Below are 14,169 nucleotides of genomic sequence, written 5' to 3' on the forward strand. Positions count from 1 at the left end.
CCAATAAATATAAATGGGTTAAATAAAAACATTTTGGGTTAATGTATTTATAATCTCAATACATTATTTAGTATACATACTAGTATATTATGGTTTTAACAATATGAATTGAAAAATCTCTAAAAATTATTGTCAGTAATAACTGTATTTTGTATATAATTTTGAAATATTCCATTGAAATACTTTCTAAATATCATAGTCTTATTTATTTGTTGTAAATGGTTTATGCATCGAATGTTTGTTTATCATAGAATGTAATTTAAAATTGTATGATTTGGAGCTCAACCAGAAATTTATATTAAACGGTTATTCAATGTTACATTTAATTCGATCGTCATTGATATTTCGGTCTGTAGCCTTGATACTATGTGGATAATGTGCACCGGTACAGGCAGCAATTATATATCCAACTACCCAAAATAGTGACTTTCTGGCTGAAAGTAATAAACAAAATTTCAATTATCATTTATCTTTAAAATAATTTATATAATATATTAAATAATATTCAATATTTTAATTGGATTGGATTTTTCTAAAACACGTGAAAATTATAACATTTAAAGCGCAATGAAATAGTATTTATGATATTGAAAAGTAACGAAAAAGTTAGAATTACGTTTCTATATTTTATGCTTTATTAAAAAATAAAACTTTAGACAACGAATATTTGAAATGTTATTTGTAATTTATTTCACTCATTAAGACCATACAGGCTGAAAAGCTTCATTTTGAATGAAAACAATACTTTATTCCACAAAAAAGCAGTTATAAAGATATCTGTGTAATGTATCTATTTCATTTTTACTTTCTGTATCATCGAAAATAAAAAAATGCTTCTGAAATTTATATTTGTTAGTGTTTATATAAACTTATGAAACCAGGTTTTAATCGCTCCATCTCATTCAAATATACACATAATTTGTGAAACAAAATCTTTTTAATACGTTCCGTTATTCTTAAGTCTATGTGAACTTTAGCTTTGGATAGACTATTAAAAAACCATATTTATCTCTATGGACTATTGGAATAATGTTAGTTATTTCTATAGCTTCAATCGATATATAAATTTCCCTTATTATTATTATAATGTCAGAATTATATAATTTCCTAAAAAAAATCGAACTCGTCACAACTAATATTAACATATGTATCTCGAGTGAATGGAAACTCTGGAATAGTTATTTATGTACCTAAATAAACTCGTTTCGTACGATTAACATCTTAAGAAGTTTTTGCGATGCTAACCAGTAAATTTAAAGATATTTCATAAAATTCATTCAGCTTTCGTAGCTTTTAAGTTCAAAGAGTTATATTTTTAGTAAACGAACATTAAGTATTGTAATGGTATTAATTTTTTTACTGCGTAGTTACTAGGGCACTTTATTACTAATTGTTTTATGTTCCTTAATATATTAATTATTAAAAGTAAGTCACGTGATCAACTACAAATACACTGAAATTTTTGTAAATAAATCACTACGTTAGCGATATTAATTAACCAAGGTCGTTGCTTAGCTTAAAATAGTTTAAAGCGTGATCTTTTAATATTGGTTATGATATTAAAATGGACGCTGTATCTCACATACAATAATTAAGCCATTCAAATTGTTCATAAACGAATAATGATGAATAAATTGCTCTCGCATAATCCGGGGTATTACTGTTCAGTAATGCATGATCATGCTGAATATCGTTCCAAGTTGTAGCAAAATAAAACGCATAGCTTAAAGTGGCAGCTTGCAAAGCAAAACGGTGGATTTTTCTCCTAAAAATATGCCACTTTCTGAGCACGCGTAATTGTGTCAAAGTGTCTTTTACTATCAGAAAGATCTTATAAAATTGTAAACGGAATAAAATCAATATAATAATGTAAATCACATTTGTATAGTAAGAAAAAAATAAAGCACAATATTTAATATAAATAACGGTAACTTTTTCTCGGAACCCAATTATTTCGCGATTCGGTACGTAGCTCCTTATTATTGAAATATATCCCTTCTGTAGTGATTTTTGTAGTACTCTGATAATTTATTTTATAACAAAATGGATCCCCATATTTTAATTAGTATTATAACAGAAACCGTTAAATTTTAAATAGATCTTCGATAATATTTTTTTTGAAAATAGTACGTATTATTGTATGAACCATTTATTGTTTCGATATCTTTAGTAAACTTTGATGAAAGTTGCATAACTTCTTGCCTTAATTTGCATCAAATAATTCTTATGTGGGTGTAGTACGTGAAATAACCCCACCCACTGGAAGTCTATCAAAAATTATATTAATGTGGAGCAATATTTTAGGTCGCTGTAGAGGTAGTTTAAAAATAAACATTTGTTCGGCTGCGGCGGGTAGCAGTCAGAAAAGATCTGTGACATTTAAGCCGGCTGCACTTTCTATTTGCGAAGTAACACCCGCGTTGACAATCCGACTTCTTGTCACACAGTGTCACGCACTTCGTACATATATCATTTCTATTCTGAAATCGTGTTCAGCTATATTTTAAACATGTGATGAAAATCAACATCGTTTTTAGAATCGCTGTTTATATTGTAATAAAAAAGACCACTGAAATCAAAAATTTGGGGCAGTACTCCCTAGAGACTACGCTTTCAGGGCCGATATCTCGGCATGACAGCAATAAATCACATCCATTACCTCTCACAATATGTGTATGAAGCTGTCAATTGAATACACTTATCATTGTTTTACGCAGTCTAATTGGCTGATTTTGTACCAAAGAACTCATTTTATGTTTACAAATACAGCCGTTAAATATTACGTATCAGAATTATAGGAAAGTAACAATATATTATGATGAAATTTTGTTGTATATCATCAACGTCCGGTTATTGTTTAATTCAAAATAGCTGATAATTGTACCTTAGTTCTCAGTATGGCCGCCGGAGACGTGACGCGGCGAGCATCCATCACAGCACCCTCGATGCATCGCCGCCCTTCGGCTAGGAGAGGTTCACTGATCAAGAGCTCCCAACCCTCGTCATCTCAGGTGAAATGTTAATTTGTACAAACTTTTCAGTATTGACGATAAAATACCGTAGCATGGTTTGCTATAAGTCATTTTTACTCTTTTTTACTAGCTGATAATATAAATGCCAAATAATTAAAATCTTTTCCTCGCATTTAATACATGGTTTAAAACAAAATGTTATGTTTTTATTGCTTATAAGTGATTTTAAAGAGCTGAAAAATTTAGTTATAAACAAATGCCCTACCTTGTATATTTGTCTTAAGCACTACTCCTTTTTATTTATTGTAAGATATTTGTTAATCATTATCCCACTTCAGAATTATTAGAAGTATAGTTTGATATCCTAAAAACACTATCTATTAAAAGCACATTTGATCTCGCTTTGAAGACGTCTAAATTATATTTTGCCAAGAAACATAGAGTAAGGCAAATTGTTCTAAACCTTTGATGAAGGAGACAGTTTATCGGTATGCCCAAAAACCAAGTAAATGTACAAGGAAAGAGTGAAGTGAAGTTAAAGAGTGAACCCACCTTGTTTCTTTTCATACTATTATAGAAGTATGAAAGAATTAAACAGTGCAATTCTTGCGCACACTCCTACGCTTATCTTATAAAATACCCAGAGGCTGGCTATTTAACGCCATTACTCCAGAATGTATACATATATATGCTGAGGAGATGGTAATCGTGGCTGGCTTACCGATTTATAGGGTTCCCTACTGATTGGAAGAGGTCAACGGCGTTGTTTTTAACGGTCTCTTTAACTTCAGTGACCAAGCTTTGATACAATGAAAGTCTTCTCGTATTGTACTCAGCTAGAATCTGAAGGCAACTGCTCAGAACCAACTTTTATAGAAATTCATCATATAACATAACCCTGGTTATACAAGTGGAAGGAATCACTTTATGCTATTGGTGATAACTATGCCGACAGTTTATCATGTAACTACCCGGAGTCAACGTTTTATTTCGTAAATTATGAAAATTTAAAATAAATTATACCCAAATTATACATATATGAATAATATTAATAAATAAAAGTATTTAATAAACCTAAATCTAAATTATATACGATTAGATTTACCCTTCGTGGGTAATACTTAAAATATTTATATTTTATTTTTTACTATAGAATAATTATTTATATTTTACTATAGAATTACTATTAATTTACAATAATATATCAATCCACAGGATTTAAAAAAGATAAAAACATTTCAAAACTTAATGTAAATAGCTAGATTCCGTACATTAAACAAATTATCTAAAAATAAACCTTGCAATTTCCCTTTTTCTTCGTTGCCACAGCATTCTACATCTATTTATGCAAGCTCTGACGTAAAACGCTCAGCGGCTACAGAGTGTATTTAGACTCGCTATTCAGAACTAACTTTTGGCTAATATTTATGGAACTTGAGTCCATGTGGTTATATTTATTTAGTTGACCATGTGAACTATTTTAGAGTCTGCCAATGTAATAATATAAACAGTATTTCTATCGTTCTAATGAATTAGACGAGTAAATATTCTTGTTAATTTATTACGAATACTTGTAAATAGTGTTATAGCAAACTCACGAAGGAGCCTTTCTTATTTCCAATCCTAGAAACTAAATAAGTCTTTTCTTATTCTGACTACTAAAATAGCTTTTAATATTTTATATTCTGAGAGTATCACATTTACATGATCACAGCTTTTCCGTTTCAATCATGTCAAGCGTACTATTACAACGACATGGTTAGTTACTTTGACGAGGTGAAAAACTATTTCATGCGAGTGTCTCTTTACATTTCTCGTATTTATTTACCTGAAAGGTATTTGTAGTAAATCAAAAGTGATTTAAAGGTTTTTCTACCATATAAAATACTTAACTCTATTAATTGGTACATTACATAATTTATTTGATATAAAAGCTTATCGCAAGCTTATGGCAGTTAAATTGCTTATTAAACTTTTATATCATATGCGATGATGAGATGATGTAATGAGGTTATAAGTAGGATGTAAAAGTTTTAAAGTATTTTTTTTTCGTTTCAACTTTAAATAAACGCCTGTTTTTTAAAGGATCCCTTTTAATTCATTTTACAATTTTTAGCTATCGATACGATTCTCAATTTGTGTATCCTATACGAAGCTTTTTTGTTGCACGGTTGATTCCCAGTTAATTTGAATCAATTTATGAAATCATTTTACAAAAAGAAGATAAATGCTTGACCAGCAGGAACGAGCTATATGTATAAGTAAACAACAGCATGATCGACAATACTACCCTGCATTTTGTGTACTATGCAAACCCAACATTACGGAATTCCCATTCCGCAACGACTATATTTTACTGAAAATTGCACATTCTTTATTTCAAAAGTTGAACAGCATCCTTAATGAAATCTATACAGATGTTATCTCAGTTTCGTACATTGGTGCTTTCCGGATGTAGTGCAAAACGATTTCTATAATATGTCTAATGGCTTCATTTACCATATCTTTAAACTCGCGAAAGTATAAGATCTCATTATGTTATAATTCAAAATCACATTTGCTCTCACGAATATTCCTTACTCTTTAGGTAGGCCTCCTGTGTTGTTAATGTTGGATGTACATTACTCAACTTTATACTCAAATTTTCCACGAAACTGGGCTTAGATTGACAAATGTCGGTGTAAATGTAAAAGTTGCAAAATTTTTAATACTATTAAATTTTCATACGATTTACAGTCTTGGAGGAAGTTGCGAGAAATTTTTTTTTACCCTTAAAAATATTCATTCATATTGCTATTAAATTGTTGTCATTTTAAGTACTTCTACTTTCTATGGGTTTCATACTTCTTTTTTTTTTTTTTCTACTATTACAAAGGCTTCAGAGCTAGTTCATACGAAACATTAATATTTATTCATCTCAACTTTTGCACACACATATAACGTATGAATTCGTATTTATCATAGTGAACATATTGCTGCGAAAAAGATCCATTTAGAAAATAATCTTATTAAAATAAAAATTATCAAATTGTTGCATAATATTAGTTTAGTTATTTTCTTTTCACGTTCTTTGAATTTTACTTTTGTACATATATTTCTTTGACGTAACTTTCGTTCCTGTCCACCTTCAATAAAAGAATTTTCTTTCGCTTTATCCTGTTACATTTATTAAGCAAGCCTTGACACCGTTTAATAAAAGTATAAATATAACATTTGCGCAAATGAAAAAATTAAATTGTTTCCCTTTTAATTTAGAAGGAAGTACATATGACCTGAAAGAAAAGTTTAATCCAAGTGGTTCCATAATTATTTTATATTGGAAAACAAGCAGAAAATCATTAGTAGAATGTTATTATATTAAGTAAATATTATATTCAGATGATAAGTAATTTTTTGACAAACAGTATATAGTTCTTGGTTAAAATATTTCCAATAGAGTATAATAATATCTTGTTATTGAAAATCAATCCATTTTGTATGTTGACAGGAGGTGCCATGGGACATAATAGACCGGTGCGCTCTACCGGTAGTGCTTTGCCACGCTTTAGCGGTAGTTCTTTCAGCACTGTTAAACGCTTTACATCTCAGCCAAATATCAGTCTTCACTTTGTTCCTCTGGTTCGCCATCTCAGTAACCGGTTCCCTCTGGTTCTACCATAATCTTCAGGTAAGATTAATTAATATATTAATTAAGTATACTAGACGGTGTTATAGAACATTTATATAATTTAAATATATAGTTGTAATATAAATTCCTTACATGTATGATTCCTGTATATATAACAAAAGTTTTTAAAATATTGGTATAATATCAATTAAATAAGTGTAATGTTTAGATTCAAGAGTTTTAAACATCTTTTTAAAATTTATTACAGTAAAATCATTCGTTAAAACAAAAAAAACTCATCACATTTATAATATTACAAAGCCAAAGTCAGTTTCAGAATCTATTTGCATATATATTTTTTTTATTATAGTTATCATTATAAGTTCTTTATAAATGAAATATGTAGTTGTATATGTAACAAAAACTAAAATTTTTGAAGATTTTAGACAAACGACTTTAAATTTATCTCGGTAAAAACAACTACTTATAATAATAAAGGTTTATTTAAAAAAAAAAAAACAAACGAAAGCATTGCTAATTTATAAAGAGGACTATTATTTTTTACTTGAAATTCCCATTTTGCTCCTGTCTCTTCTATCAAAGTGCCCTAGTTTTACAAACAAACACAATAACATTCGCCCACACGGTAAAGTAATTTGTAAACCTGTAGAGATTTCTTTTGATCAATTTATATCTGGTAAACATTATCAACTATATTGTGGTGTATTCGAAAGTCGAAATAATATTAATATTAATAATTATTATATTAGCTATAGCTGATAGAAATGCTGGAACACATTAGAAAAACATTAACAAAAGCCATTTGGTGAGGTGGTCATAAACACCTAAACATAAATTATGAGGGGACAAAATTATCTTAGGTCTCAACACCGTGTATGGATCGATGTATAATAACTAAACTAAGTATAAACGTGTAGTTTCAGTCCCAATTTTATATCCTAATAAGGAAATAATAATCACACGTAAATACATATAAAATATATAACCTAATTGCGTTTATAATTTGCATGTGTATAACTATGCAGAAGATGCTATAGCGATGATCGTAACAGATACAATTACGAATGAATGGATTAGGAAAACAACGAAAAGATATGTTCTTGCGGATTAAATATTTTTCTCAATATAGATCATAAAACCAAATTTTTTTTGTAAATGTTATTGATTAATAACTTTCTTTTTAATTATCTCTGTGCAGATAACAGAACATACACACACAGGATATAATATTATTGGTCAATATCATACATACATTGCAATTTCTTTATTTAAATGAAGAGAATAGTGAAAGTGAAATGAAAAATATCTTTGTAGAATGTGACGTAGATAGTCCGATCTATATAGAGAAATGAATGAAAACTAGCTTGGTGAATAAGAATCGTAACATCTGTAAATTAATAGTCTGTTTATACCATAAAGCGGCCTGCTTTTTATGTACTCGTTTATGAAATTAATTGAAACTTTTTGTTACATTGAATTCAACATTTATTACAAAACTAATGGTGAAATAATTACAGTTTGTAGGGTTATTTCAAGTTTGAGATATCTAATTTTTTTTTTGTAAGTAATAGGATAGATATAATATAATTTTTTTTTTTTTACTTCAAAAAAGGTTATCAATAAATTTGCTTGCTATATAAGTTATTACAAACAGACAATAACTGAAATCATTTATACAAAGAAATTACAATATTCTTTGTTAAAATAAACGATTAAATAAGTAAAAGTATTTTTTTCTATGTGTAGACAAAAATATTGATATTGTTGAATACATATTTACGAAATAAACAAAACACGAAGAACAAAAAAATAAACGATGCCACGATGAAAAAAAGGTAAGATGAAAAATTTTATTTAAATGAAACTAATATTTTTCGGATATACTACGCGTGCTTTATTTTTTGTTAAAACTACATACTCCCGACGTTTCGGTTACTTTATAGCAGCCGGTCAGGACCACCTGACAGATATTCACATCTCGTCTGCCCGTGATCACAGTCAAAAATATTAGTTTCATTTAAATGAATAAAACTCGCGAAAGTCTTAGATCTCATTATGAAGAACTTTAATTCTGAGATCAATAATAAATAACCCTTAACTCCGAAATCATTAATACCTTTTTATTTTAAGGGAATATACGGATATGTGTTTTCTTCTTTATAAAATAGCATATTTACTGAACACAACCATGATATTTAAAAACAAATAAACAACATTATTGTAAACCGACTCTGTCTGCCATATTTCATATTCTAATTTAAATAAACATATTTTAACTATTGCTATCTTGTATGGACTGGAATAAACTGTCTATATTAAAATAAATTTAATTACATTATACTAGCAACAATATTGCTTTATGTATATTAAACAATTTAGTTAATTTTAGGTAAAGGGTATTTGCATAGATTTATCAAGGCTCAAGCGTCACACTTCCTAATACCGTTGTTGGATATAATATTATGAAAGCCTCTGTGTCTTACTACACGCAAACTAATTCGGCTACCCTTCAAAACTGAAATTAAACTCAAGTAGTAAATTAATAACTATAAGATATAGGCTTAAAATAACTATAATAAATTTCTTTGGTATTTAGGCAATGTAAATAAAATATATTTGTATGTAATGAATTTATTCATGTACCACTTTGAAACTTTAATTCGATTGCTACTGAAAAAGTCAGTGGTTCTACGCAAGGATTCTTAAATGCAAGTAATAAATACGGGGCAGGGAGGAATCTAAAAATTCCTCGTGAAGCAATACTACTACAGAAAATTTTAAGAATTTTACCAAGGTCGAATAGGTTAAGAAACGCTTCTAAAAATAGAGTATATTGAAAATTTATTTTTGTGTATTTGAATATACTTTGAGCTTGTGGATGTTGGTTGAACAAATGGTGGCTTAATAAACGCAATGACTGAATAAATGGCACCAACAGATTCTTCTATATAATATTTTATACTATACTAATAGATACATGAAAATGGTCTTAAGAAAATATTTTACATGCATATATGTCTCAATATATTACGTTTATATTTCGTTGTTACATTTTCTTACTTTTCAGGTTTCAGTATACCGCTGGATGTGAGCTTTTAAATATAATATTAGTGATTGTATTAGTAAATAAATATATTAAAACGACAATTTTATGAGAGTTTTATGAGGCTGGTAATAAATTGCTTCATATTAATAGAAGCAAATTTCATAAATCAACTGGAATTTTGTGGTTAAAATATTATCAACACCGGGAACTACATCCTCGAATATTTTTGATAGGCGTCACCGTTTAACTTCGTATCGATCACATTTGAGAATTTATTATTTTAAAGAGAAATCGAGGAGAAACTAATTTTAGAAAAAAATATATACATTTTGGTGTAGCTTAATATTGAATATGTGTTAAAATAAAACTACAAGTTATTTATTAAAATAAAACTTCAAGTCAACAGTGTACCTTTTACGAAAAATAAAATTTCATAAAATAAATCAATAGTCACTTTCCAGAGAGGACAATGAAAAACAAGATACTAAACACAAAAAATTCGACTCTCGCCCCTGCCCCTCTGTGTCGAGATTAATCCACGAAGCTACCACACAATTTTTTGGGATTAATTTCAGATTATAATTGTTCGTAAGTTTATATTTATTTCAATCTTTGCTTTCTCCTTGACAGTTAATTTAAAAATGTCATGGTCAACAGCTATGTGGTTATTAATATAGATACGAAATATAACGAAATGCGCCATAAAATTCTCAAACAATGTTTTAGGACAATAACTCAGTATTTTTAAAGGAATTTAAAATTACGTTGTATAGAATCATTTGGAGCGTAGCCATAGTGGAATTGTGGGCGACAAACAATAGACCATTATTCCAGAGGCTTCTACTAGGCTTGCACTTACGTAGACATAGCTCGCTAAACCCCCTCATTATTAGACATGTTCCTAACGTACACGTGCTAAAGATTTTACAGGGTTAACTCTGTCTGGTAATGCTTTCAAAAATGTCAAATATCAGTTCAAATATAAGAAAAAGAATAGTAGAGTTATATGAAGTCTTATGGCGCCGTATTAAAAATGAACTATCTGTATTTATGTACATATCAACCATCGCCCACTCGAGATCAATTTTTGTTGACTCACTGTTGCGTAGGTTGTCCGACAGATATAAGATTAACTTAATACAATATTTGCTCGTTCGCGAAAACAAAATGTTTATGTTCGGCTTAATTTTTTAAAATAAAATAAATATTTTTTATCAGCGCATAATAAAATCAGACCCATATGAAGGATATGAAACGCAGAAGCTCTTTAGAAATCTTTATTGCTAGTACTAAAACAACTTGAGAATCATTATATGGGAATAAAATTGTTCAGGATGCGTAGGCGTCAAATGCATTATGGAAACTATGGCGCCACAGATATCTCAAAGGTCACCCTAAAACGTAGGATGAAATTTGCCGAAATGACATCATTCAGCTTCTTCTTTGAAAAATTCAGTTTAACTTACGCAATAGTGACATTCATAAAATTTTAAAGCATACATTTATAAATTCATAGAATTAAAACATAAAGGAAACGAAATAATAATTACTATTTTTATTTATAACCGGTGGGAAGGCTTTTCTAGTATGTAAATAAAATAAATGGTTACCTTGTAACAAAATCATTATCAAATTATTCAGTTCCGAGTAAGGATGAGGTTAAGTAATTAAATATTCGTCATTATTAAAATAGTCCACACCAAAACTAAAAGCAAAATAAATGGAACGAAGAATCTATTTTTAAAAACTTCCAGAAATAAAAGTCAGTTTCCTCACCGTTCTCGCAATGTCCATTTTCGTTGTGTATAAAATTTCGCAAGAATGAAATATTTGTATGAATGTGCTAAATAAGGACGCTGTAATAACAGAGGGTCATGAATAGGTTTGAAAATAATAATAGCAGAGGGTTTCGGCGGCTGCATATTGCGGCCTACATACATAAGTACGCTACAATGTTAGTTCGCTATGGAGGTGCTTATCTATTTTTGGATCCACTCTATAATGCAAGCAAAGCCCTGACAAACACCGACTTACGGAAATATTAGTGACTATGTCCTAAGGTTACAAAAACGAAAGTTACATATTTCTTTGTATAATCACAATATTTTAAGAAGCTTATATTTTACAATTAAATTTACAAAAGAATACTTCTTTTACAATCATTTATGTATACAGACGTAAAAATGAATTTCTTGGAAGCTAATATGAAAATATGCTACTTTTGAAAAAAACCTCCTTATGAATACTAAAATACTAAAAGGAAATAATGTTGTATATTATGTAGTCGTATTAGATGCTTGATAATATTAGTATTTCTTACGTAGGCTATAGAACGAAACACTATTCTATTCCTATTTTTTTACTATCTGTATATATATTATTTATTAAAATCTGTAGTAAGCCCCCCCTCACCGGGAAGCGTAACAAACCTGGCTGTTATGTGTAAAATAACTAAATCTATAATGACTAATTAATAAAAAAACTGCTCATATTTTTAATAACAAGAACATCACCAAAACAGAATTTAGAATCAAAAATGTTTGCCGTACCTACTTAATGCATTGGCAAGTGTTTGTTAAGGTAACCAAACTAGCCTCGAAGCGAAATTTCCATTACCTGACTGTAAACAGTTTTATAGCCACATCAGAGGCTTATTCCATCATGGGTACTATAGTAAATATACGCCGAGACAAATATTATTATTGCGAAAGCGTTATTATCGTATATTCTTTCATACCTAAATAGCAAATTAAAATAAAAAATCTGTTTCTCTTTCATCTTTGAGAGAAAATAAAATTCGTATTCAAAAATATTATTAGAGAAATATTTGTTTATTTTAATAGGTATATTAAACAAGCTGCTTCAAGAATGTTATTTTCACAAAGTAATGTTATAAAAAAACAATTTCAAAAGCTGTTTATTAAAGTATATTAGTATTTAAGAACTTCTGGTTTGTTTTCACGTCAGTTCATTTTAAAGAATCTTAATTGTTTAGTTAGAAAGACTAATTTATATTTTCAATTGTACGTTCGCTTTTTATTTAATAAAAACATAACTTTGACAATGATGTTTTATCTTGATTCTTTAACAATCTAAATTTCTTACATTACTGTAACTTTTTTTATATTGTGTTTTTTCTATATAATGTTTGAAGCTCAAACATACTTGATGGGTTTTTGTGCTTGATTTTATTATCCGTATTTATTCTTAGTGTTAGGATTAAGACTTTTCGAACTAGAATTGATGGATTAAAGACGTGTAAATTAACAACATATCCACATATCATGAGTCCTTAAAGCACTTACGTTTTTAAATATAATCATACATATTATATAAAGCTTATTTCTTTCATTATATTATATTGCATTATATAATGAAAATATTTTACAAATACGCACATTTTTCCTGATTTACAAGATAACGGTAACTTCATTGATGTCACTCCCATATATTGTATTAAATCGGTATACTGAAAATGAATTGTATTGAGGGTTATTGGGAAAATTTTAACGTTATTATGGTTAACGAAAAGTATAAAATTTATTGCAATACTGTATTTTTTTAAATTCAATATATTATTTACTTTAAATTAACTTTTATCTCATTTTGTTTCTTGATTTATGTAGAGTATTTTTATATTATCAACATAATTAACAATTTCAGGAAAAAAAATGTAACCTTCTTAAGTAAGTTGAGGAAAAAGAAGCTATTTTTGAATATTAATTTGACAATCATGAGAGTTTTTGAGAGGCAAAACATCTCACGAACATATATAATTATATCGTATATTATTTAATTTACATTTATAAATATATAATATATATATAAATAAACATATGTAATAATAACGAACATATGTACTTTTAAAATAAAATAAATGTCTCTAGGAGAGGTAGGAAATTTCTATTTTCATAAATAACAAATGAATATATAATTTATGAGTTCGTCGACATATAATTATTTATTGATTGAGATCTACATACATTTAGGTAGCAAATGCAGAGCTTGTTGCCAACCTCGGTACATTCACTTGCGTCATCCACTCCATTCGAAAGTCCAATTTAAAAATAGGTTAACGGTCGTTTTCACAAAATAGACACTTCTGCTTAAACCTTTTTCTTTTCAAACGGAAAATGTCTTAGACAGCTTAGCCCACTTAACTCACGTGATAAATTATGAATTTTTACTATTTTATTCTTATAACAACTTAATGAAATATTAAATATAGATTGTATTTATTTTAAAAATAGAACGAAATCAAATAAGAAGAATGATACATAATAACGTCTTTATTAAGCATATGGTAATGGGTAGACTTTTGATTTGTGCGTGACTTAAAACAGTAAGAGAACAGTAGGATTAAGAATTAACGATTAGGCAACCCTGAAGTAGTTAAGTACGAACGTCATCGCGTCACGCATGGAGGTGGAAGTACTTACAAATGCCTAAATAAAATATTCACTGAGCGGTTATCATAACCGACATCTATCAACCTGTCACCATCTATTTCAAATGAAAACTTT

General features: G+C 28.6%; 1 protein-coding gene across 6 annotated transcripts in view; it reads left to right on the forward strand.

The window, feature by feature from the left end:
* LOC116769561 (D-beta-hydroxybutyrate dehydrogenase, mitochondrial) overlaps window positions 1–14,169 on the forward strand; it is a 29,152-nt gene that overhangs the window by 4,609 nt on the left and 10,374 nt on the right. For 2 of the 6 annotated variants that reach the window (XM_032660693.2, XM_032660692.2), the window contains exons 2-3: window positions 2,890–3,011; window positions 6,460–6,639. In XM_032660693.2, coding sequence (XP_032516584.1) covers window positions 2,898–3,011; window positions 6,460–6,639 — 294 coding nt within the window. In that variant the 5' untranslated portion in view covers window positions 2,890–2,897. The remainder of the gene's footprint in view (window positions 1–2,889; window positions 3,012–6,459; window positions 6,640–14,169) is intronic. The other 4 variants (XM_061522465.1, XM_061522464.1, XM_061522463.1 and 1 more) reach the window with 3 other exon arrangements.

This window comes from Danaus plexippus, chromosome 14 (assembly GCF_018135715.1).
Source record: "Danaus plexippus chromosome 14, MEX_DaPlex, whole genome shotgun sequence".
Lineage (NCBI taxonomy): Eukaryota > Metazoa > Arthropoda > Insecta > Lepidoptera > Nymphalidae > Danaus > Danaus plexippus.